At 36.7% G+C, this 24,859-nt stretch overlaps 2 protein-coding genes across 2 annotated transcripts in view; both read left to right on the forward strand.

Moving 5' to 3' along the window:
- Window positions 1-235: 235 nt before the first annotated feature.
- dhx40 (DEAH (Asp-Glu-Ala-His) box polypeptide 40) lies at window positions 236-11,029 on the forward strand. Its single transcript, XM_067365515.1, has 18 exons — window positions 236-589; window positions 706-851; window positions 2,271-2,390; window positions 2,960-3,187; window positions 3,299-3,365; window positions 4,536-4,667; window positions 5,324-5,423; window positions 5,549-5,635; window positions 5,943-6,125; window positions 6,212-6,292; window positions 6,499-6,656; window positions 6,890-7,004; window positions 7,098-7,206; window positions 7,292-7,386; window positions 7,464-7,533; window positions 8,711-8,939; window positions 9,013-9,123; window positions 9,337-11,029. The coding sequence occupies exons 1-18, from the start codon at window positions 415-417 to the stop codon at window positions 9,345-9,347; spliced, it is 2,217 nt and encodes a 738-aa protein (XP_067221616.1). The 5' UTR covers window positions 236-414; the 3' UTR covers window positions 9,348-11,029.
- Window positions 11,030-11,202: 173 nt separating this feature from the next.
- Window positions 11,203-24,859, forward strand: part of cltcb (clathrin, heavy chain b (Hc)) — a 43,860-nt gene continuing 30,203 nt past the window's right edge. The window contains exons 1-13 of the mRNA XM_067365514.1: window positions 11,203-11,743; window positions 12,758-12,965; window positions 16,152-16,420; window positions 16,530-16,691; window positions 16,801-16,914; window positions 17,709-17,882; window positions 19,727-19,924; window positions 20,017-20,217; window positions 20,489-20,641; window positions 20,750-20,872; window positions 21,753-21,890; window positions 21,984-22,148; window positions 22,309-22,489. Coding sequence (XP_067221615.1) covers window positions 11,702-11,743; window positions 12,758-12,965; window positions 16,152-16,420; window positions 16,530-16,691; window positions 16,801-16,914; window positions 17,709-17,882; window positions 19,727-19,924; window positions 20,017-20,217; window positions 20,489-20,641; window positions 20,750-20,872; window positions 21,753-21,890; window positions 21,984-22,148; window positions 22,309-22,489 — 2,128 coding nt within the window. The 5' untranslated portion in view covers window positions 11,203-11,701. The remainder of the gene's footprint in view (window positions 11,744-12,757; window positions 12,966-16,151; window positions 16,421-16,529; window positions 16,692-16,800; window positions 16,915-17,708; window positions 17,883-19,726; window positions 19,925-20,016; window positions 20,218-20,488; window positions 20,642-20,749; window positions 20,873-21,752; window positions 21,891-21,983; window positions 22,149-22,308; window positions 22,490-24,859) is intronic.

A 24,859-nucleotide genomic window follows, 5' to 3' on the forward strand; every position in this document is an offset into this window, starting at 1 on the left:
ACATCTAATTAGCATATATGGTGTGTGGAGTATTTTTTATTTATTTTATTTGTAGTTATTTGATATTTTAGTGTATTTATTTTGCACATACATAATTTAATGCACTCAAACCTTATCAAATTAAAAGAATTCATACACATCTTCGTGGACACCATTGAAAAACTGCAGTGAACAGAGCGGCCTTCAGTCATCCTGTGCAGCAGGTGGCGCTAATGTGTTTTCATGAGCTGTGAGTAAGAGTTCAAACCAAACCAACGCTCATGTAAACACTCATAAACAAGATGAAACAAGATCTTCTGCGCTATTATTATGACTTATTGATATTCTGATGAGCTTTTAGAAATCGTTTCAAGAGCTGAAATATCCTTTCGAGCAACATTAGGAAGTGGATAAATAGCACATGAACGGTCAGACATGTCAAAAGTAGAGAAGAGCGGTGAAACGGAACATCATGAATCAAAAAAGCTGCCTATTTATCAACACAAAGACAAACTCATTCAGGCTGTGAAGGAAAACACCTTCCTGATCGTAACGGGTGAAACTGGCAGCGGAAAAACAACTCAGCTCCCTCAGTACTTGTATAAAGCAGGTATGTAAGCTCGTGATCGCTGATGAACTGGAATGGACATGTTTGTTCATTCACTGTGTATTGGATTTGCAGCAGGATCTGTCATTCCTCTTCAGGATGCCTCTGTTTCTGTTCAGGTCTTTGCAGGAAGGGCAAGATTGGTGTGACTCAGCCCAGGAGGGTTGCAGCCATCACTGTAGCCCAGAGGGTGTCTCATGAGATGGGGGTCAGGCTGGGTGAGGAGGTGGGCTACCAAGTGCGCTTTGATGACTGCTCAACCAAGGTAGGAGATAACTACAAATAAATAAAAAATACTCCACACACCATATACTGTAGCCTAAAGGAAATGCTAATTAGATGTAGGCTACATTTGTTTACAAAAAAATTGATGAAATTTGATTGATGTCTTGAAAAGAGAGATATTTTTATGACTGATTGTGTTCAGAAACGGTGTATTTATTAACCTAACAGTACAAATGTTATCACTATCACACGTCATGTTAACACTATGCCGAAATCTCAAGAATATACACTACTGTTCAAATGTTTGGGGTCAGTAAGATTGTTTTCGTGGAAGAGATGAATACTTTTATTCAGCAAGGATGCTTTAAATTAATCAAAAATAACTGCAAAGACATATAAATGTCTTAATAAATGCTTATAAATTCAAATAAATGCTGTTCTTTTTAACTTTCTACTCCTAAAATGCTAAAAAAAGTATCACTTTTTTTCAACATTGATAATAAGAAATGTTTCTTGGTTACACTTTATTTTAAGGTGATATACTTACATTGTACTTACGCAAATAAGTAGTATATTATAAGTAATATTAACTACATGTACTTACTATAGAGTTAAGATTTGGTTTATAGGGTTAGTTACTTGTAATTATGGATAATTTACTGTTATTATTATAGTAAGTAGATGTAGTAATGTAACTATGTCACCCTAAAATGAAGTGTTACCTGTTTCTTGAGCAGCAAATCATCATAGAATGATTTCTGAAGGGTCATGTGACACTGAAGACTGGAGAAATGATGCTGAAAATTCAGTGTTGCCATCAGGAATAAATTAATTTTTAAAATATAATAAAATAGATAAAAAAAAAAAAAATGGTGTGATGTTCCCCTATATTAATTTTTACTGTACTGAACCCAAACTTTCGAACAGTGGTGTATGAATATCATCACGAATATCATTATTTTTAATATATATATATATATATATATATATATATATATATATATATATATTTGTTACTGGTGCTCTGATTTTAAGTTAAAATCTGTGTAATATAAAGAAAGTACAAAAAAAATCACCACAGTTCTTGAGGATATTTAATGTTTTTTTTCCTTTTCTTTTTTTTTAATAATCATTTTCACATTGTGGTACTTTTTTTTACTTTATTTTATTTGTTTTTATTTTTTCAAGAGATTTACAAATTTGATGATTTTTAGGCAGCAACTAAAGAAAGTTGCTGCTCTTTAGGATAGCAAGAAATATCATCTTTACACCAAGTGTAAGTAGTGAAAAATGCTTAGTTTTCACACAAAGTAAATTGAAACAATATAGTATTTGTATTTTTAAGGTACATACATGGTCTTGGTTTGTGAAAATAGCGTCTACCAACAAGATATTTGCAGTTGATGAAATTAATTAGTGTAATTTTTTAACAAGTTTGTATTATTTTGTTTTCTATCAGGACACTGTGGTTAAATACATGACAGACGGCTGTATGCTGAGGGAGATTCTTGCAGACCCCAGTTTAACACAGTACAGCATTGTGATCCTGGATGAAGTCCATGAGAGGAGCCTGAATACAGTATGTGGACTTTTTATGTGCACTTTGTGCTTTTACTTGGGAAATTAGTACAATTGTCAGAAGGTACTGTAATTTTTTAATATATTGGTCTTTTTTTTATAGTTTTCATGGTAACACTTTATTTTAAGGTGACGTAGTTACACGTTACTACATGTACTTGATATGTAATAAAAGTAAATTATGCATAATTACAAGTAACTAACCCTAATCCAAACCCTCACCGTAACTCTATAGTAAGTACATGTTGTTAATTAATAATACTTATTTGAGTAAGTACAATGTAAGTATGTCACCTTAAAATAAAGTGTAACCATTTTCACTTACAAAAACGGCACTGCAGTTGTACCACAGTGATTGGATCAGACTGAAATAACATGGTACTCCAATGTACTTAAAATAATACTATGGCATTACCATGATACTATATATATATATATATATATATATATATATATATATATAAAAAAAAAACCTAGGTAATACTTAATACTTTGGTATTTATTGCTAGTTGCAGCTTCATAATAAGAAGATATTTCTCAAAATCTTTCATTAAATTGTTTGTTTTGCAGGATATTTTACTTGGGTTACTCAAGAAGACTCTGTCAAAAGGGTCCCGTGGCCGCAAAACACCCCTCAAAGTGGTTGTGATGTCAGCAACATTAGAAACGGAAAAGCTCAGCTCTTTTTACGGACACTGTCCCATATTTGCGATTCCTGGGCGTACATATCCGGTGAAGGAGAAATTCTGTAATTTGATTGGTCCAAAAGACAAAGATAGTTCTGTCTATGTCAAAGAGGTGACTATATTATAAATTTTATTACAAATTGTCTGTTTGCAAAGAAACTCTATGTTTGAAACCTTCTAGAATCTTGACAGACTGTAAATGTGTTGTGTTTGTGATCCATAGGTGGTAAAGGTGGCTTTAGATGTGCACACAAATGAAGCAGCTGGTGATATTTTAGTCTTCCTGACTGGTAAGCTCAGCGGAGATGTACACTATTGTTCAAATGTTTGGGGTCAGTAAGATTAAAAAAAAAAAATTAAAAATTAAAAAATGAATACATTTATTCTGCAAGGATGCATTAAATTGTTTTAAAAAGATAAAGTAAAATAAAATATATTAAATATAAAATGTAATGTTACAAACATTACAAATAGTTTCTATTCATCAAAGAATAACAATATATCATGGTATATCAAAACAAAAATATATCATGGTTTCCACAAAAATATTAAGCAGCACAACTGTTTTCAACATTGATAATAATAATAAATGTTTCTTGAGCAGCAAATCAGCATATTAGAATGATTTCTGAAGGATCATGTGACACTAAATGTAATGTAGCTGAAAATTCAGCTTTGTTTTTACCATATTTTGATCAAATAAATGCAGCATTGTTGAGCATAAAGGGCCCGATATTCTTCAAGCAAAATCAAAGAGGCCAAAAGTTCATTTTGGGAGTTCGAAACAGCAGAAAAGTTTGCACTTTCTGGTAAACGCCTTCGAACTACCATTGGTCTGTGGCTTCTTTTTGGACGTGGTAATCTTCTCCAGTTCATTTCTTCTGCTCAGTCCATCAAGGTCGGACGTCCGCTATTAAAAACACGAACACACTGGAGAGCTGCTTTATAATGAAATTGTCATAAAAAAATGAAAATGAAATTGTAATTCTAATAAAAAAAAAAAAAACTGACACCGTTTTTTCATGTTTAATACAGTAAAGCTGCTTGCTTTTAAACAATATATTGTATAAAGTGACGTGACTTTACTGGAGTGCTGAGTTGCAGAGCTCTTGCAAACATCCACATCGCCACTTTCTTAACTACTGTTTTCTCACCGCTGTCATTGTTGTGTGTTTATTTTGTTACTGAAAGGAAAGCGTGGAGCACATATTAACATATTCATCTAAATGCTGCTCTCATCAGTGTGTGCTCATGCTCATTTCAATTTTTTTTACCCCAAAACAAAGAACGAAACAGAACCATGAGTATATCGGGCCTTAAGAGGCTTCTTTCAAAAACATTAAAAAATCTTACCCACTCAAAATTTTGAATGGTAGTGTACAGTATTTATTTAAGAGTATTTATGATATTTCCAATTTTCCTCTTTAGTTTGTAGCCTTGTGCTTGTGTTTTTTTAACAGGACAATCTGAAATCGAGAAAGCATGTGATTCGCTTTTTGAGAAGGCTGAGGTCTTAGACTACCGTTACGATGTCCATGACCAAACTGTTGAAGGGCTTCTCATCCTACCTTTGTATGGATCCATGCCAACAGGTTAGCCTGTCTTAAGATTTGTCTCCAAGACAAAATAGGGTGAAATCTTGTGTATGATCATAAAATGATTATATCATTTTGCCCCCCGGCAAAATGTAGTTTTGGATGATATCAGCATAAATCCTTATCATTTTTTAGTGCAAATACATTACAGTAACTTGACATTATCATTGAAGACCAGCAATAATAATTTTCATTTTGATTACATAATAATAGCAATATATACATGTCAGAGTCAGACATGCCCCTTTGCCAGCTGTGATGCCTGGTCACTGGTTTAAACTTGGCCCAGGTAAAAGATAAAAGATTTTTGGGTCAGCACACCTTAATATCTTCAACAACTGAATGCCAATTAAGTTTAGAATACGATGAACCAATTAGAACCCAGTTTAGGTCAGATAGCTGCTAATGGTGGATATTTTGATGAATCGAAAATTTAAGATTTTTTCTATGCATAAACTGTTTATATAATAAAATATGTTTCCATAGTTTGTGTTGTCCCTTATCAGTGCAAAATTATCACAAATTAAAAAGGATTCATGCCAATATTGTCCAAAACCCCATTTTGGAGGGCAGTGTGTGTATATATATATATATATATATATATATAATATATAATATATAATATATATATAATTTTTTATTTTTTTTTACAGATCAGCAAAGGCAAATATTTCAGCCTGCGCCAAAAGGTGTGAGGAAGTGTGTGGTAGCGACGAATATTGCTGCAACCTCACTCACAATTGATGGAATCAGGTAGAAACAGTACAACACAAGCATCAGTAAAACAGCAGAATTTAAAAATTGCATGATAGTGCTCAGAGGAAATATTGCAGTTTTATTTAAGTTTAACATTTCTTTTTTTTAATGTTGTGTTGTAGATATATCGTTGACAGTGGATTTGTGAAACAGCTAAACCACAACTCAAGGGTTGGATTGGATATTTTGGAAGTGGTACCAATTTCAAAGTGTGTGACCTGGAAATAATTCTACAATTTAGATTTTTTTATTAATATTTCTTAAAAATCATATTTAATGTATTATTTAATTTGTTTATTCATTTTATTATCTTTTATTAGTAGTAATTGTTTCTTTTTTTTTTTGCCATGAATATAGCTTTTGATGTTGATATTATGAGTAAATGAAATGTAATTAATTAATTTCTTAGTGAGTGTGGGTTATGCTACTTGTAAAAAGCTGTTTAGTGGGGTATTGAATAGTTTGTCTGAATAATCCACTTTTAATTCTATTCTTTCTGATAATATTTCCACACAGAAGCGAGGCTCAGCAGAGAGCGGGCAGGGCTGGACGAACATCTGCAGGAAAATGCTTCAGGATTTACAGTAAAGACTTCTGGGAAACATGCATGCCAGAGTACACCATTCCAGAGATTCAACGAACCAGTCTTACATCTGTCATTCTCACACTGAAATGTCTCGGTGTCCATGATGTGATTAGGTATCGGCGGGCTGTATTGTTAAGTTTAATCGGTTTCTTCATAATTGAAATTAACACTTTGTTTTTCCCAATTATGGTATATTTAGATTTCCTTACCTTGACTGTCCAGAGGAACGGTTTATCCTGACCGCTCTGAAGCAGCTGTATCAGTATGATGCCATTGACAGGTGAAGTGATACCTTTGCTTGTTATATAATTACATTGCAAGAAACCGCTGAGACAGAATATAGCCATTAGCATTTTTCAGAAGCCCATCCTGACCCCAGTACTGCTGATGTTCACATTACATGTCAATAATGGGACACGCGTTGTTCAGTGTGTCAGTTCTATAAACAAAATTCAATTCAATGCTAATATCAGCTTATTGTTGCAGGAGAGGTGAAGTGACCAGACTGGGGAGGTTGATGGTGGAGTTCCCTCTTCCTCCAAATCTTACTCGTGCTCTACTCAAAGCTGCCGCTCTCGGATGTGAGGATATAATGCTGCCCGTAGCCGCCATGCTATCAGTAGAGAATATCTTCATTCGACCAGGTAATAATTTCTGTATGTTATCATCCACTTAAATTTCATGTTTTAGATTTTGATTTCACAACATTATAATGAATAGAAGGCTATATATACAGATTTTCACCGTAAGTTATATGGTAATTAATACTTTTCCCCTAATAATAATAATGATATTTTACAGTAAAATTAAATGTCCTTTGCAATTAAATCTAATATTGTCTAATACATTGGATAATTCCAATATTGCCTTTTTTTAGGTAAACCAGAAGGACAGAAGGAAGCAGAGATCCGACACAAACAGATAGCAGCTTCTGCTGGCGGCTCCAATGATTTCCTCATGCTTCTCTGTGTCTTTGAGAAGTGCAGAGCAAGGTAGACCATAAAGTTTGAACAAATAACTAAATAAATACATAACTCTTTATGAAAATCATGTGACATTGATTCTTACTTTCATTCTTCTAATAGCGACCATCCATCTGCCTGGTGCAAAGAGAACTGGATCCATTGGCGAGCAGTGAAGTCAGCCTTCAGCGTTGAGACACAGCTAAGAGAGATTCTTCTACGCCTGAAGCAGGTAATTCAGATTTTCTCTACAAGAGTATTTGCTTTTACTTTCATTATTTGAATTCTTACGACTTGTTCTTTGACTGTTTATGTAGCAGAAAGACTTTCCACATGAGACGTTTGAGGGCAGTAGGAGTGAACTGCTGCGCCAGTGCCTTTGCCTGGGTTATTTCACCAATGTAGCCAGGCGGTGAGCACCATATTGTCATTTTATTATATAAACTGTATTTATTAAAGCCAGTATTAAAGCTGTTTTGTTTTCCTCAGATCCGTTGGGAAATCATTCTGCACCATGGACGGACATGGGTCGAGCATTATCATTCACCCTTCATCGTGTGTAAGGAATTAAATCCATCCAAAAGTTCATCCAAAAATGAAAATAGAAATGTCACTATTTACTCAGTTTAAAGGGGACCTATTATGTTCCTACTTTTCACAAGAATATAAGTCTCTGGTGTCCCCAGAATGTGTCTGTGAAGCTTCAGCTCAAAATACCCCACAGATCATTCATTATAGCTTGTCAAATTTGCCCCTATTTGGGTGTGAGCAAAAACACAGCATTTTTGTGTGTCCCTTTAAATGCAAATGAGCTGCTGCTTCCAGCCCTCTTTCCAGAAGAGGGCAGAGCTTTAACAGCTCACGTTTCCGATACTCAACAACAACAAAGCTGGAGAATCTCACGCAGCCAAAATGTCATAAATTGTCAGTAGCGGTGTTCAGCTTTACATGTTCGAACCGGAGTCGGACACCAATGGAGCGACTCAGGAAGAAGTTAGAATTTTAAAATTTAGAATTTTAAAATTTAGAATTTTAAAATTTAGAATTTTAGAATGCATCTGGATGTTTCTGAACGGTTAGTGGACCAATTTTTTTAGTTGTTGTGGAGTTGATTCAACTCATCGACATGTTAATCTTTTGTACAAATCCAGCATTGAACTGACCCTCGTTTTACCTTCTGTTTTAAAATCTGAGCGGGTAGCAAAAATCGTCTCACTAGCGTAAAATGATTTGTGCAAATATATAGCACTTTACCGACTTTTCTTCGGCACATTTCCTTCATAAATGAAATTCAGTGGCTTAGATGCTGAGAGTCTATGGAGACTCTTATGTTCATTGGTACATCCAATAACAGAACATTTGTAATGTTTTTTGGAGCAGACATTGTATATCTCCAGCTGCTACAGCGAGGAAACAGAAGTGGCTTTCTCAGGGCGGTATCTTTGCTAATAGAGCAGATCGACACCAGTCATGGGCGGAGCTTCCCTACTCCAATGTAAGAATAGGGGGAAATCTGGAACCGCGCATTTGGAGAAACTGCTTCTGATTTATGAGCATTATAAAAAAAAGGAGTGGGTGGATTTTTACCATTATAGGCTGGTTGTTTACACACACTGTGGGCACACATTTTTGTTCAAAAAAGTGCATTTTTGCATAATAGGTCCCCTTTGATGTAATTTTTAAGCCTGTTTTCATTTCTGCGTGATTATTTTAACCAAACCACTTCTTATATTCAGCTCTTTGGTCAAGAATTGCAGCTGGATTGGATCATCTTCCATGACGTGTTGGTCACCTCACGAGTGTACGTGAGAACAGTTTGCCCCATCCGTTACGAGTGGGTGCAGGACCTGTTGCCGAAGCTGCATGAAATCGACGTCTTTGAGTTGAGTAGTGTCGCAAGGGAGGAAGTAACTGATGAAGAGATGGTCCAATGGGAAAAGAAAGAGGCAGCAAAAAGACAAGCAGGTGCGTTTGAAAAGGCAGAGCTAGATTTTGATTGTGTTATAAATTTGTAACACGTTTGTTTTTGTTTAAATAGAGGCCACAGAGGATGCGGCAAAGAAGCTGGAAAAGAGAAATGATGAAAGCTCAATCACAGAGGCCCGTGCTCGCTACTTGGAGCGAAAACAGCATCGGCTACAAAGAAAGGGTACATGAGAGGATCAGAGGAAATATTAAAGACTTTATAATCTCAGATTTCAGAACATAATCCTGGTTTACTGCCGCAGCACTCTGGTATTGTGGATTTTGATAAGGCTCTTGAGTCACAATGTGTAATAAACACATTTTAAATATTTTTTACCTAAATAAATTGTTTTTTTTAAAAAATAATTTTTGATATTGGGTGTTGTTTTATCTTTAGAATGCAGATAAAAGATTTTAAAGCAGTCCTGCATTCATGTATCCAGCAGACCAAAGAGAAACTATTGATTCAATGACTGGAACTGTTGTAGTTGTCGAGTTGTGACATCGATATGTTATGTAATATCTATATAGAGATCAGTGAGTGGAAATCAAGCCTGTAGGGAATGGTGTAAAGAGAATACTCAACTTTAAGCTTGCTTTGTATTACAAACTAAAATGTTTTGTTACATAATGTATAAATAAGTGATAGAAATTAAAGGCCCACTGAAGAGTGTTGGAACGCGCAGCATTATTCAATGTGTTGACGCAAGTTCAACTGAAACAGGAAGACAGGGCGATATGTCAATCAGCCCCGCCCCTTTTTTGAAACAGCCAGTAGCGTTTTCGTTTATGTTACAGCTCGGCCAGACCCGTTAGACTCTGTAAAACCTGTTTCCTTCTAATCTCTAACCGTTTCTCCTCATAATGACCTTTATATTGCTTATACTGTGCAGAATTCAAATGGGTCCGATACCTTTTGTGGTCTGTGCCGACTCACGCATATGATCCACTCTGTGCTCTTGTGTCCCTGGACCAGAGCAGACTGTGCTCGCGTTGCGGCGGTTCATGTGACAGTAAAGCGAAAACGGACTTCATTCGCGTCAATGGAAAGCATATAATTAATCGTTCCCTATTCTCTGTATAGTGCACTATGTGCTATTCACCATGTAAAAACTAGTAAATGTGTGAGCAAATGACCGATTTGAGCTGAGGCTTCAGCGGGGCTTCAGATTCTAGAGAGCATTTGATTGGACTTAAGATTTGATAAGAAGCTGAAGTGTGATGTGATGTCATGAAATCTGTGATCCATTTTAGCGGAAGTGAGAGACTGTAAGTTTTGAATGTTTATACCTCCTAAATGTGAATTTTGTCATTGTTTTGGAACACACCATCTTATTCATAACCTTAAGGTTAACATATGCTAAAAGTAGTGATATTTGTAAGTTGTCTTTCTAAATGTTTCGTTAGCATGTTGCTAATGTACTGTTAAATGTGGTTAAAGTTACCATCGTTTCTTACTGTATTCATGGAGACAAGAGCGTCGCTATTTTCATTTTTAAATACTTGCAGTCTGTATAATGCATAAACACAACTTCATTCTTTATAAATCTCTCCAACAGTGTAGCATTAGCCGTTAGCCACGGAGCACAGCCTCAAATTCATTCAGAATCAATGTAAACATCAAAATAAACACCATACTTACGCGATTAGACATGCTGCATGACGAACACTTTGTAAAGATCCATTTTGAGGGTTGTATTAGCTGTTTGAACTTTGTTTATGCAGTGATAGAGTCAGGAGCTCAGGAGCGGGCGAGCAATTAAAGGGGCCGCAGCCTGAATCGGCGCATTTCTAATTTTTCCTCAAAATAGGCAGTTGAAAAAATCAATTTAAAAAAATCTATGGGGTATTTTGAGCTGCAACTTCACAGACACATTCAGGGGACACCTTAGACTTATATTACATCTTGTAAAAAAAAATTTGTTTGATGGCACCTTTAAATTTTGATTTCAGGGGGACTTTAATGTTTTGAATTCAAGTGCAGTTATTTGGGTTTATTGTTCACAATATAATTGTTTAGTTTGTTTAGACTTACTTCTATGTTGTTGTTTCCGACTTCAATTCCGACTTAGGACAAATTTGGAGGAATGTGTTTCTCAGGTACACTTGAAGGCTGTATTACACTCCTTACAACCCGCAACAACAATTTTAAATGCCTGCAATACTAAGAAAACGATTCAGTGAAGGATTCATTCACTTAAAAGATTCATTCAAAACAACGATTCGTTCTCGAACGCACCACCACTGGAGCGCAGCCGGAACTGACGTACATAGAATATGAAGAACTGAATGATGTGGCAAAAATGAAACGAATTATTTAACATTTATTAGACTTCTCATACCGGCGCTTATAAATGAAATCTAAAATATTAAGTATCTAAACGATTACATACACCAAATTAGAGCTTCGCTCGTCGCCCGCTTGATTAGCAAAATCGCTGAAATCGCGAATGTCCTTCCGCCGCAAAGTCCGCGCTGCTGCTTCCGGATTGTCAGTCTGAGCTGTTTCCGCCGCCATTGCGGGTCTGAGCGAGTCCCATCCGTGCAGAGAGGGGAGGAAAAAAACATCAACCATCTGGCGGATTGGCTTGACACGACGAAAACACGACATTTTCATTCTTTGTCGAATATAACCAGCAGTCCTGCATTTGATCTGTTTTGAATCGTGGGTGTCCGCGGAGAGGAGGTCGTCGCTCGCTAAAGCTAGTGAGAAATTTTGCGAGGAGTCCGGCCAGGAGGATTGAGAACAGAAAGCCCAAACCATGGCTCAGATCCTTCCTATCCGCTTCCAGGAGCACCTGCAGGTGGGTTTTCACCACAGCTAAATATTAACGTGTTAATAATCGGTAGCTCTGCTGTAACAGAGGTGACAGTGCTTGTTAGCTTTAGCGCTAGCTCAATGAATGACCTCCCATCCATTTCAATGGCTCTGTCTCAAAAACTCGCGAGCTACCTCTTTGAACGTTTAAATTAAATTCGCCATAAAAAATACTAAAGAAAAGTTCGAACCCGCAAATGAGACCCCGAAAATACTAAAGTTCAGCTTGTGGTACTGGATAGGCAGGTCACTAGGTTTTTAGACACAGCCAATGCAGGTGGATGCAGTGAAAGGATTAAAGCAGCTTTATAAAGCGGCATTCATGTTGTGATTTATTGTCGCAAATGTGTCGGTTGAATTAAACCTGACTCGGATTGTCCACGTTTACCGCTTAAAAACGTTTCTTGACAATAATTAACACGAAAATTAAAAGTCTGTCATCGTTTATTCACCCTTAAAAACGCATAAATATTGCTGAGTATTTTGACAGATTTAACGAATCGATTCCGATTCAGAAGATTTTCGGTTCAAATTTGATTCGTTTGGATATATTTTAGGCGTTTTCCATAGTAAACTCCCTTAAAATAAATCTATGACCTTTCGGATAGTGTGTATATAGATGTTGTGTATCAATATTGATGTATATATTTAAAAGATTTGAGTGCTAAATCATGAATATTTGTTTCTTAACTGGCTTGACTTGAGTCAATACAATGTATTGTCACTGCACAGGTGCATCTCAGTGGGGGAGGATGAGATTGTGCCCATAGTTCCTTATTTTTTTTATCGCAAACCCCCTGTAAACATTGAAATAAGCTTACAGCAGACACATTTATTACCTGTGTTTAAATAAAGCATAGCTGGACAGCATTTTGAGTGCCAAAATTGCTGTGTAGGTAGGCAGTTCACTAGCTTTTGAGATGCATCCTTCGTTTATAAAGGCTTCATGAACAAGTACTGTATCTAACATTGCTAAATATTGTCTGTCCACCTCTTACAGCTCCAGAACCTGGGCATAAACCCAGCAAATATCGGGTTTAGCACCCTCACGATGGAGTCAGATAAGTTCATCTGCATTCGGGAAAAGGTGGGCGAACAGGCCCAGGTTGTAATCATTGACATGAGCGATCCCAACACGCCCATCCGCAGGCCCATCTCTGCAGACAGTGCCATCATGAACCCAGCCAGCAAAGTCATTGCTCTTAAAGGTAAGACACGGGGTTGTTGAAGACATTTGAAAAGTGGGGGTACACGTTAAGGCATGGATTTTTGAAATTTAATAATAATTTTGGGGATGATATAGAAATTTCCTGCAACACCCTCCCTCCCACCCATTGAATAGATAACATGGCTACACCTTTGGCTGACTGTGTTTCTCATCGAGACAGTTTAGTGTAACATAGTGTATTACTTTTGTCTTGTCATATGACATGGTTATTGTAAAATACCCTCCATATTTCCAACAAATATGTCCATCTCTGTCTCGTTACGTATTAAATCTTCTTGCTGTAATTTTTTGGTAAGAATAGCCTTTAAAATGCTCATTGGAAATGTCTTGCCGTCATAAATGCTTTGTCTGTTCTTGCTTGTTTTTGTTCTTTTTTATTTTTTGTTTCTTACTGCTTTCTTATGTTTGCAGACGGTGAGTTCAATTTCATCTATCCTGAGTTGTGGGATTTTGAATTGTGAAATGTGATGTTGATGTTGAATGATAGGTTAGCCATATAAGGAGGGGGTCGGGATTGTGTAAAATGCATGTAACATTGCGACAGCCTGTATTCCTATTGTTTAGCATAAAATTAAATAAATTTTGTTGTTGTTAGTCGAAACAACATTTAGCTGAGCTCTTAAATTTTTGTAATTTTAATTTTGGCACTTGTCAGACTACTGTTAATGCAATGCAAAGGTCTACTATGTCTGTAAACTGATAGATTTGCAAGGAAACTTTCTAGATATATTTTACTCTGCAAGTCAACTGTAAGAATGAGAAGTGGATTATGACCTTGAAAATAGTAAGATCACAATAAATACTGAATATTTTAAGATTGTCTTATAGTTGCAGTTCTGATTTGTACATAATTATAACGATTTTGGAAATCTTGTGTATGGCCATTAGAGGCTATAACATATACACTACTGTTCAAACGTTTGGGGTCAGTAAGATTTTTTTGTTTTGAAAGAAAGAAATTAATACTTGCATTCAGCAAGAATGCATTAAATTGGTCAAAAGTGACAGTAAAGACATTTATAATGTTACAAATGATTTCTATTTCACTTAAGCTATGTTCCTTTGGTTTTTCTATTCATCAAAGAATCCTGAAAAAAAGTGTCACGTTTCCACTAGAATATTAAGAAACTGTTTTCAATATTGATAATAAGAAATGTTTCTTGAGTGCAAAAATGGCATATTATTAGAATGATATTTGTGACACTGAAGACTGGAGTAATGATGCTGAAAATTCAGCTTTTCCATCACAGGAATAAATTACATTTTAAAACATATTAAAATAGAAAACAGTTACTTTAAAATTTAATATTGCACAATATTACTGTTTTTACTGTATTTGTGATCAAATATATGCAGCCTTGGTGAGCAGAAGAGACTTTTGAGCTGTAGTGTGTGTGTAATATATAAAAAAAAAAAAAAAAAAAAAAAAAAAATATATATATATATATATATATATATATATATATATATATATATATATATATATATATATATATATATATAAATTGAATCCACTGAGCACAGAAATTTAATATAATATACATTTATTTCACAGTAATGTTTCACCTATCATGACATAATTGCTAACCAGGCCAGATGTAATAAATAAAATAAAAATTAAATTACTAACAATAGTTCCCAAACATTATATAAAATATACAGTGACCCCCAAAATATTTGGACACTTAATCACTTTTTAAACCGGTTTTTACTGATCAGATCTGATTTCTTAATACGGTTCCATTTACACTTGCCCACATAAGTGTGTCTCCGCAAAACGAATATTAATCCGATCTTAAATTCCCGCGCTAGATGCAAATTTAATTTAAAGTTCACGTCAACGGACGCAACAGATATGCGCTGCATTTTATCTATCATCAGCTAATTTCAACATCAAAGGCCGCAATAGGAGAGAGCGGCATCAGCACTGGTAAGATCATTAAGTTTTACTACTTTTGATGAAGATGATTGTGTTTTGACCGTCTTACTTTCAGTTTCATTTGCGGCAATTTGCGCGTTGGCTTTCTGAAGAGATACTCAGCTCATCTGCAGCGATGTTTGTTGGAGTAGTGCTGTCATATCTGACTATAACGTCATATAGCCTATAACACGCTCTCACGTGTTTGTTTTTAACCTTTTGGGTGGAATAAAATTGACATATGTGGTAAACCAGATGCATTTACGCTTGTCAGGTTTCATCTGGAATGCATCTCAAACCAACTCAAGTGGTTTGAGTGATCGTAGTTAAATCAGTTTCGAAAGTGGAGATCATTTACTCCTGGTCTTTTCATGATTGGATAGATAAGAGAAAACGCCTGAATTGACCAGGTGTAAACAGGCTCTAAATGTCACATTAGGTATCAAATCAAGTGGCATCTGCAAAAAAAAATCATACTTTAGCCTTTCTCAGACATAATTTTGATTTTTAGTGGATTTATGAAGTTAAAATCCCCATCATTTCCACTGACAATTGACAACCAGAATGTGTCCACATACTTTTTGTCTTAATTTTAATTACATCAAATTATTTGTCATGATTCTTCTTTTTCTTTAAAATAAATTCTATACAATTTTCATGTTAATATTTTTTTGCAGTGAGATTTATACATTAAGTGTCCTAATGCATTTTGGGGCCACTGTATGTCGATAAAAAGAATTATACAGATTAACGGATTTAGCCAATTGTGGTCCATATTTTAGAAGAGAAAAACGCTTTAAACATGTTTATACATGTTTAACAAATTGTATTCCCTCATACTTGAGGTAAGGTGATGATTCATGTTATTGCAGATGGGAATAACATTATGCTTTTGGGTTTTTCCCCTTCAAACAATCTGCATTGCATTTTTTGAGTAGAGACTGAGTTGTTTACTAATTAATAACTGATAAGCATATTAGGTTTAGAACATCACTAAAAATGGTCAAACTAAGTGCAAAAAACTTGGCTTGATGTTTGTAAATGTTTGCAGTGTTTGTCTTAGTTGTTCTTTTTGCATTGTAACTGCTTTGTCATGTTTTCCATATTTGTCTTTACAATTTAACATACACATCATGCTATTAGCATTACGCTTGATGTCTGTATGTTAACTAATTTAAATCACACCATTCATGAACTAGAAACAAATATTGCCGTTTTATTCAAATGACCTCTGTTCCTGAATTTCAGCGGCAAAAACCCTTCAGATTTTCAACATTGAAATGAAGAGCAAGATGAAAGCCCACACCATGACCGAGGACGTTACATTTTGGAAGTGGATCTCTCTCAATACCGTAGCACTTGTGACAGACAATGCGGTCTATCACTGGAGTATGGAAGGAGACTCGCAGCCCATCAAAGTCTTTGACCGGCATTCCAGTTTAGCAGGCTGTCAAATTATTAACTACCGCACTGATGCCAAACAGAAATGGCTACTTCTCATTGGAATTTCAGCACAGGTACAAATAACAAATATTTTGTGGATTCAAATCAATGCGCAGTAACCTGCATGTCAATGTGGTTGTCGTTTTCCTGCTGAAATGCCTTTTTAAAACCTTTTTCTGTCAGCAAAACCGTGTTGTGGGCGCAATGCAACTTTACTCAGTGGACAGAAAGGTGTCGCAACCAATCGAAGGCCATGCTGCTGGATTTGCTCAGTTTAAAATGGAGGGAAATGCTGAGGAATCCACACTTTTCTGCTTTGCTGTTCGGGGACAAGCTGGAGGAAAGGTCTGGTTATTCTTTATAATGAATGTCAATGTTGAAATAACGCTAATTATGTTTAAATTACTTTAAATTTAATGCCACTCTTGTTTTTTTTTTTTTTTTTCCCTTGTAGTTGCACATTATTGAGGTTGGAACACCTCCAACTGGTAATCAACCTTTTCCAAAGAAAGCAGTTGATGTATTTTTCCCTCCAGAAGCCCAGAATGATTTTCCAGTTGCCATGCAGGTATACATAGTTTTATGAATATTATTTAATGAATATTATTCAAATTTGTCTTTTGGGGCAGTTAACCATGCAATTTCTATGACCAAAAGGATATATATATACAAGTTCTTGAGAAGACAAGATTTTTTTTTTTTTACCATATTTTTAAGAAATCCTCAGTGACAAAAACTTGACTAGAAAAAAATAGTTTGCAGGTGCATTTGAACTAATCATCCTGAAATAAATGTCATTTCAATTGTACTTTCTGAGTATAAATTGTCATATGCAGTAAAAGACAACAAAAGACTGGCTTCTCTCCTGTATGATTTCAGAACTTTTGACCTCCTAACTGTACCCTTTTCCAAAAATTGATAATAGAAATAAAAATAGTGTAAATAAAACTGAATACAGTTTTCTCTTGGTCTTAAGTGCAAACAGTAAGTGCAACCATAATCAAAGTACTCTCTCAAAATTCATAGTGCAAATAGAGACTAAATTTTTCTTCAAGCTTGATACTGAGCTAAGAGATGGTTACAACTACACAGCCCAGCCTAAGAGAGCTTTCATATTGGGAAATATTTGCATGCATCAGGGAGCCGCTTTCCAAATGTGGGGTATTGAAATCGCGTTAGAATGCACGCTCACATTTTAATTTCGGTTTCGTGATCATGAATTGGATGGGATTGAAGGGACTGTTATCCAACTGAATTGAGTGGTTTATATATAATATATATATATATAACAGTAACTTTCAGTAACAGTAATTTTCAGTATTGGAGACTCACTCTTGTCTTTCCTATCTTGTCTTCTTCTAGATAAGCTCCAAGCATGATGTTGTCTTTCTCATCACCAAATATGGCTACATCCACTTGTATGACCTTGAGACGGGCACCTGCATCTACATGAACAGGATCAGTGGAGAGACCATTTTTGTCACCGCCCCTCATGAAGCCACATCTGGAATTATTGGCGTGAACCGGAAGGGACAGGTACCGACTACTTTGCCTGCTGTTGTGGACAGTAAAAAGAAAGGGGTGCTTTATTTTAGCTGGAACATTAAGGGTTGTTTAGTCAGCGCTTTTGAATGGACCAGCTGAGCTTGTTCCAGACACACACCAGGGGTTTGTTTCCATATAGTTTGCCCCAGTTTGAGCTGCCTTCTACATGTGCAAACAGACTAGCTTGTGTTCTGTAATCTACTGTAACAGGATGCCATCAGTTGATGAATTATTTTGGAGCTCAGACCCAAGTGACATTAAATATGCAGAGAGAGCGCGTAGAAATGTGATCCCTGCTCATTGTTATTCTTCCGTTTGTTTTCCCCTCATCATTAGAGAAACCTCCCCGGTCAAACCACAAGACCGTCAGTACAAACTAGGACTGTACGATATATTGAATATTCACAATGCATTTATGATTATTTAGCTGCCAATATAAAATGAAGCAACACTGTTAATATGGCAGTAAATTTTAATGCATTAATGCATCCAAAAGATTGTCACTCTTTTCGCAATCTTTTCTTTTCTCATGAATCCAAATGTAGTTTTATTTCACCCTATTCCAACCCAAGTCTTTGTGTACATGCAGTCCATAATGCATTAGGATGCTGTTACTGGGGATGAAGGCATCCCTGTAAATAACATCATTCGCTGATCCCTCGACACGTACAGTGAGAACAGCTTGTAACACTCAGTAGGAGGTAGAGACGGCCACTGTAATCCTCTTTCCGAGTCTGCGACGTGTTCGCTCGGCTTCAGTCGCTGACTGATGACCGCTTCAGCTCTGTCACAGGCTCTGCTGCAGACTTAAATAAGTGCATAATGGGATACCGGCTCATTCATCTTACCCTGAGGGTCGCTTTGGATCCTTATGGTTCCAGATCAGCATCATTTGCAGCCAATCAGTGCATTATTAGGTGCTTATGAATAGAGATTAGCCAGTATTAGAACTTATGTGGTAATACAACAGAGATTATGGGCTGGTCTTGGCACACAGATTTGTTTATCTGAAGAAGCCAAACAAACTTCACAACAAGCATTAATGATAGAGAAAAGACGCATAATATAAGAAAGGTAGCTCAGCAGTGGTGTATGTTATGGGTGTTAAGTAATGTTGTTGAACGCTTGGATTAAAACTGTAAAAAAAAAATAAATTAATATGTTGAATAATTACTTGAAAAGAAATTTAATTCTTTACTTAATGTTGTTAAAAATAGAACAAATATACAAATTTTTTCAGGTATCTATTAGTATCAAGTAAACAGTCAAAAGAAATTTATATATATATATATATATTAAAACGAAAGAAACTACTTAACTTCTTGAAAAAAAAGACTTAATTTTGTTATATTGCAAAAAAAGTGCAAATATGAGATCAGTTTCTTCTAATAATTATTCTTTTTGTTCTTGTTAAAATCAGTTCCATCTTTCTGGTTTTCCCAAAAATGTTGTTGCCAAATGCTTTCGATTTTTACTTTATTAAATCGTAGTATTTGCAATGCTTAAGTCTCTAAATTCATTCGATAAAAAAAAAAAAAAAAATATGTATGCTACTGTTCAAAAGCTTGGTCTGTTTTTAAAATATAATAACATAAAAAATAGTTCATTTTTAAATTGTAATATTTCAATATTACTGTTTTTTATATTTTAGTACTTCTGGTCCAATAGATGCAGCCTTGGCGAGCATAAAAGATTTCTTTCAAAAAACATAAAAAAATAATTTCGACCCTATACAAAAAAATACAAAAATTCAATGTAATTAGTAGTGTGACTTTCACTGTCAGTTTCTGCATTCTGTGTCTGATACAATATGTTTGTCATCTGCTGTTTATCAGGTGCTGTCTGTGTGTGTGGAGGAAGAAAACATCATCCCTTACATCACTAACGTGCTGCAGAACCCTGACCTAGCCCTCAGGATGGCCGTCCGCAACAACCTGGCAGGTGCCGAGGAGCTCTTCGCCCGCAAATTCAACAATCTGTTTGCTAGTGGCAGCTACTCTGAAGCTGCCAAAGTGGCTGCCAATGCGCCAAAGGTACAGCAGACTGCATCTCATGACATGATGCATCATTTTAGTCTTTGTCAGGCAAATATTGAGGTTTCTGATTTGCTGTTGTTTTCATGCAGGGCATTTTGCGCACCCCAGACACCATCCGTCGGTTCCAGAGTGTTCCTGCCCAGCCTGGTCAAACATCTCCCCTGCTGCAGTACTTTGGGATTCTGCTGGACCAGGGCCAGCTGAACAAGTTTGAGTCATTGGAGCTTTGCAGGCCCGTCCTGCAGCAAGGCCGCAAACAGCTCCTGGAGAAATGGCTGAAGGAAGACAAGGTATATCGTCTTTTGAATATAAATATGTAGCAATAATAGTATTACCAAATACAATACAGTATTACCAAAGCATCAATACAACAAAAGCAGATACAAAAAAATGACAGAAGATACCTTGAAGCTGGTTAACATATTCCTCTATATGATTAATTCTATTCAGATTCAATCAGTATAAATCCAAATGATTTTTAAAAATTGGTAACCTGTTATCACAAACAACCCAGAAAGTTTAATTTTGGGATTAAAAACCTGCTGTTTTCGCTTCTTGCAGCTGGAGTGTTCTGAAGAATTGGGTGATTTGGTGAAGTCTGTGGATCCAACTCTTGCTCTTAGCGTTTATCTAAGAGCCAACGTTCCCAACAAAGTGATCCAGTGTTTTGCAGAGACCGGGCAGTTCCAGAAAATTGTACTGTATGCAAAAAAGGTGAGTTTAAATGTGTTTCCTGGCAGTGTACTTTACACTGGTCCATAAACAGTCTGAGAGATTTCAAATTTGAGCTCCATCCTCTAATGCGTGGCCATCTGTGTGCAGGTTGGCTACACTCCAGACTGGATCTTCCTGTTGAGGAACGTCATGCGGATCAGTCCAGAACAAGGCCTGCAGTTCTCACAAATGCTCGTTCAAGATGAGGAACCTCTGGCTGACATCACTCAGGTCTAAGAGCATATATCTTGTATTTATTTATTTTTTTTATATATATAAAATTTTAATTTCAGACTGGATATAATTACATATCGTGAAGGGGAAAAAAATATTTCGGTGCTCCAGACTAACATTTAAGAACAGTGGCACCGGTGCCATCAAGTTCTACAGATTTGGTAGCAGTGGACATGTAATATTAATAATGTTACATGTTTTGTATCTCAGAAAAGCACATTTGAAAGTAGCTTGAGTTGGATATAGTTTTATTTTTGTAAAAAAAAAAACAAAAAAACATCTGTAACATCTGTACAAATTGTAACCTCATTTTTATTGGGAAAAATTTAAATATTCTGAGTTAGGACGGTACTCTTATTAAAACTGGTCTTTCATCGTATAATACATTGATCATGATAATCACAGGTAAAACCACACATAGCACCTCACTACCATAGTAAAAAATAATTATGATTTCTATGGTGTTCATGAAAAGTAGCTTAAATGCATTTGGTATAAATTCAAATGCACAAAAATGGTTTGAACTTAAAAAATAATAATACTGTAATTATATTCCATATTATTAATTGCATGTCTACATTAATAATATAATAAAATTCAATGTGAATATCCCACATTTCTGCCACAGTACCATGGTTACAGATAGTGTTACTGCAGTAAATCCATGGTAAATGTTGGTGATTTGTGGATTGAAACGCTGGATCTTTGTGGTAGAACGGAAATGGCAGTGCTTATAAATTAGACAAATTGGTAACACACTTGTCAACAGTGCAACCTTCAACAAAATTCAGTCACACCGAAAGGAAAAGTCTGGAATAGCAGTCTGGAGCCCTGTATTTCTTTTATTTACTAAAAGTTTTTTTTTTTAATCCTACAGATTGTGGATGTGTTTATGGAGTATAACCTGATCCAGCAGTGCACTTCTTTCCTGTTGGATGCCCTGAAGAACAACCGCCCCACTGAGGGTCCTTTGCAGACTCGTCTGTTGGAGATGAACTTGATGCATGCCCCACAGGTGCTTACTACAAACAGCAGCAATGTACACCTTGATTATTTTGCAAAGCTTTGTATCATAACATGGTTTTTGTCATTATATTGTCTTATTCAGGTGGCAGATGCAATCCTGGGGAACCAGATGTTCACTCACTATGACCGGGCCCATGTGGCTCAGCTGTGTGAGAAGGCGGGTCTTCTGCAGAGAGCTCTGGAGCACTACACTGACCTGTATGACATCAAACGAGCTGTGGTCCACACACACCTGCTCAACCCTGAGGTATGGCCAACAGTATGCTTGAACTTTTTGACCTGATGCTACTGTATCATTCATTTCAGTTCACCAAAACACTGTGATGTTGATGGTTGTTTGTAACACATCTGGTCCACATATGATCATGGCGTTTAATGGTGGGTAATATGTTCTACTCTGGTTGCAGTGGCTGGTGAACTTCTTTGGCTCTCTGTCCGTGGAGGACTCTCTGGAGTGTCTGAGAGCCATGCTTTCTGCCAACATCAGGCAGAACCTCCAGATCTGCGTCCAGGTGGCCTCCAAGTATCACGAGCAGCTCTCCACCCAGTCGCTCACAGAGCTCTTTGAGTCCTTCAAGAGCTTTGAGGGTAATAATGCTGAAGACTGTTTCAATGCACCACAATTCAGTTCTGAAATTAGGGCAGGATATATATGTATATTAGGCTTGGGCGGTATCCAAATTTTGATACCGTCAAACCTCCTCCCTATTTTACCTCGGTATACGGTATTACCGTGAATAATTAAAAAATGATGACATAAGGCTCAGACAGCGTCACCAAACTGTTGGCTTGTGCCTAAACCGTTCAGAAACTGAACACCAAACACTAATACTGAAACAATAACAAAATAACATGCACAACAATATTAACAACTTTTATTAGCAACAAATAGCAGTTTATAAAAAAGTGCAAATACAACAGTCAAACAAAATTAAATTAACATAAACATCGAGAACAGTTTTCGCGCAGAGACGCGCACACAGATCAATTAAATTAAATCACACCGCCCGAACAACTTTTAATAACAAAGAGCAGCTTATAAAAAAGTGCAAATAGACCCACAACAGTCAACCAGAGTTGAATTAACATAAACATCCATATTATAAAAAATATTGCAAAGCAATAGGCCTAAATAAAAACTTCTTCTTTCCAGTCTTCTTTCCAATATTGTTTTTAAAGAAAACCAAATAAAAATACCTGAATCAATTAAATAAATAAAAATAAACAGTGCGAATAGGAACGAATGGCAAGTGGCATCAAATCTAGTCAAGATTTTTCGCTAGAAAAACCAGCATGTTTACTTTGTCCGGCTTTAACAGGGCACGTTGTGGACCGACAACTTTACCTGCGGTGCTGAAAACGCGCTCGGATGGTGTGCTTGTGGCACAGACGCACAGGTACTTTCGTGCCACTCGCGACATCTGGGGAAAACGCCCGGCAGCATTTTTCCACCAGAGAAGTGGGTCCTCGTCTCCTTGAGTAACTGGCTCCAAACAGTAGGCTGTTATTTCAGCTCCGACTCGGTCCTCTACGGTGCGGATGCCGACGGGACCTGCCATTGCATCGGCTTTTGTGCAGCATACTTCCCAGAGTCATCTTTTTTCGTGAGGGTTCGGGTTGCGCCTCTCCCTCTTCCACTCTGATGGCCACTGGACCTGCTGCCTCTAAGCTCACGATCTCAGCCTGTAATTCAGCCTTGGTCTCAGCCAATGCGTTGTCATCCGTCTCATATCCTCCACGGTAACGAGGGTCGAGGAAAGTGCATTTTCGCATTATTTTGCGCACTGAATCGGATTCATACTTGGCCTCCAGCTTTGTTAGAATTCCAGTTTTTATTGACTTTGTTAGCTGGAGGTCATTTTCTGACGCAGCCAACACATTGTCCCTGCAGAGCTGTAGTATGGGGAGGATACAGGAACTGGTCACATAATTTTCTCCTGACAAAATGTCAGTGAAGTCACCGACTGGTTTCAGTGCTTCGTGAACAGCTTTCAAGACGTCCATGTCCTGCCAGGTCAGGGACAGGCTGCTCCTTCTGTCATCAGACAGGACGTGTCTGATCGCTTGGGCCTGCTCGAGGATGCGCTCCACCATTGCCAGTTTGGAGCCCCAGCGAGTTGCGCAGTCCTGCCGATGGATGGATGGATGGATGAATTAATTAATTAATGATGAATAAACAATTAAATGAATGAATAGGCCTAAATAAACAAATGAGTGAATAAATAGGCATAAATAAACGAATGAATGAATGAATAGGCCTAAATAAACGAATGAATAAATAAATAGGCCTACATAAACGAATGAATGCATAAATAAATAAGTCCATTAATGTATATTATTCCATTTGGTCGAATTTGCATGCACATTTTTTTTAAATAAGTCCCTTATGCGCGTTCAGCCCGCATTTATTTGATAAAAAATACAGAAAAAAAATACAATTTAAAAAATGGTTTTCTATTTTAATATAGCCTACTTTTAAATATAATTTATTTACGTGATGCAAAGCATATATATATATGCCGCTTTTTTTTTTTACATTTGAGCCCCTGCACCTGAGGAACTCTCTGCACGTTTTATGCTTACCGTTATGAGACTATGTTTTGGGAGTCCCAAGTCCACTTGCTTCTTGTGGAGTTCATGCTTACGTTGCCAGCTGTGTGAAAAGGCCCCGACAATATTACGGCATAGTCCGAGGGCGCGCTCGGTTTTTTGCCTCTGGTCATGCAATGCGTTTGTGACAGCCAAGTTTAGATTGTGGCCGAAGCAGTTAAGCCACGGCCAATGAAGGGACCTGATTGCGGCACAAATGTTAGCAGCGTTGTCAGTGGTTATAGCTGAAAGTTTTTTCTCGTCAAGTTGCCATTCCTGAAGTGCAGCTCTGAGCGCAGCAGCAAGATTGTCCGCCGTATGACTCTCAGGAAAATACGTAGTTTGGAGGCATTTGGATTCAAGTTTCCA

This window comes from Chanodichthys erythropterus, chromosome 17 (assembly GCF_024489055.1).
Source record: "Chanodichthys erythropterus isolate Z2021 chromosome 17, ASM2448905v1, whole genome shotgun sequence".
In the NCBI taxonomy this organism is placed as follows: domain Eukaryota; kingdom Metazoa; phylum Chordata; class Actinopteri; order Cypriniformes; family Xenocyprididae; genus Chanodichthys; species Chanodichthys erythropterus.

Excerpts from the sequence above, each read along its gene's own strand:
- dhx40 (XM_067365515.1), top strand. The coding sequence starts at position 415 with ATGTCAAAAGTAGAGAAGAGCGGTGAAACGGAACATCATGAATCAAAA. Across the intron at positions 3,366-4,535 it reads TATTTTAGTCTTCCTGACTG|GACAATCTGAAATCGAGAAA; the intron begins GTAAGCTCAGCG and ends TTTTTTTAACAG. Across the intron at positions 7,387-7,463 it reads TTCACCAATGTAGCCAGGCG|ATCCGTTGGGAAATCATTCT; the intron begins GTGAGCACCATA and ends TGTTTTCCTCAG.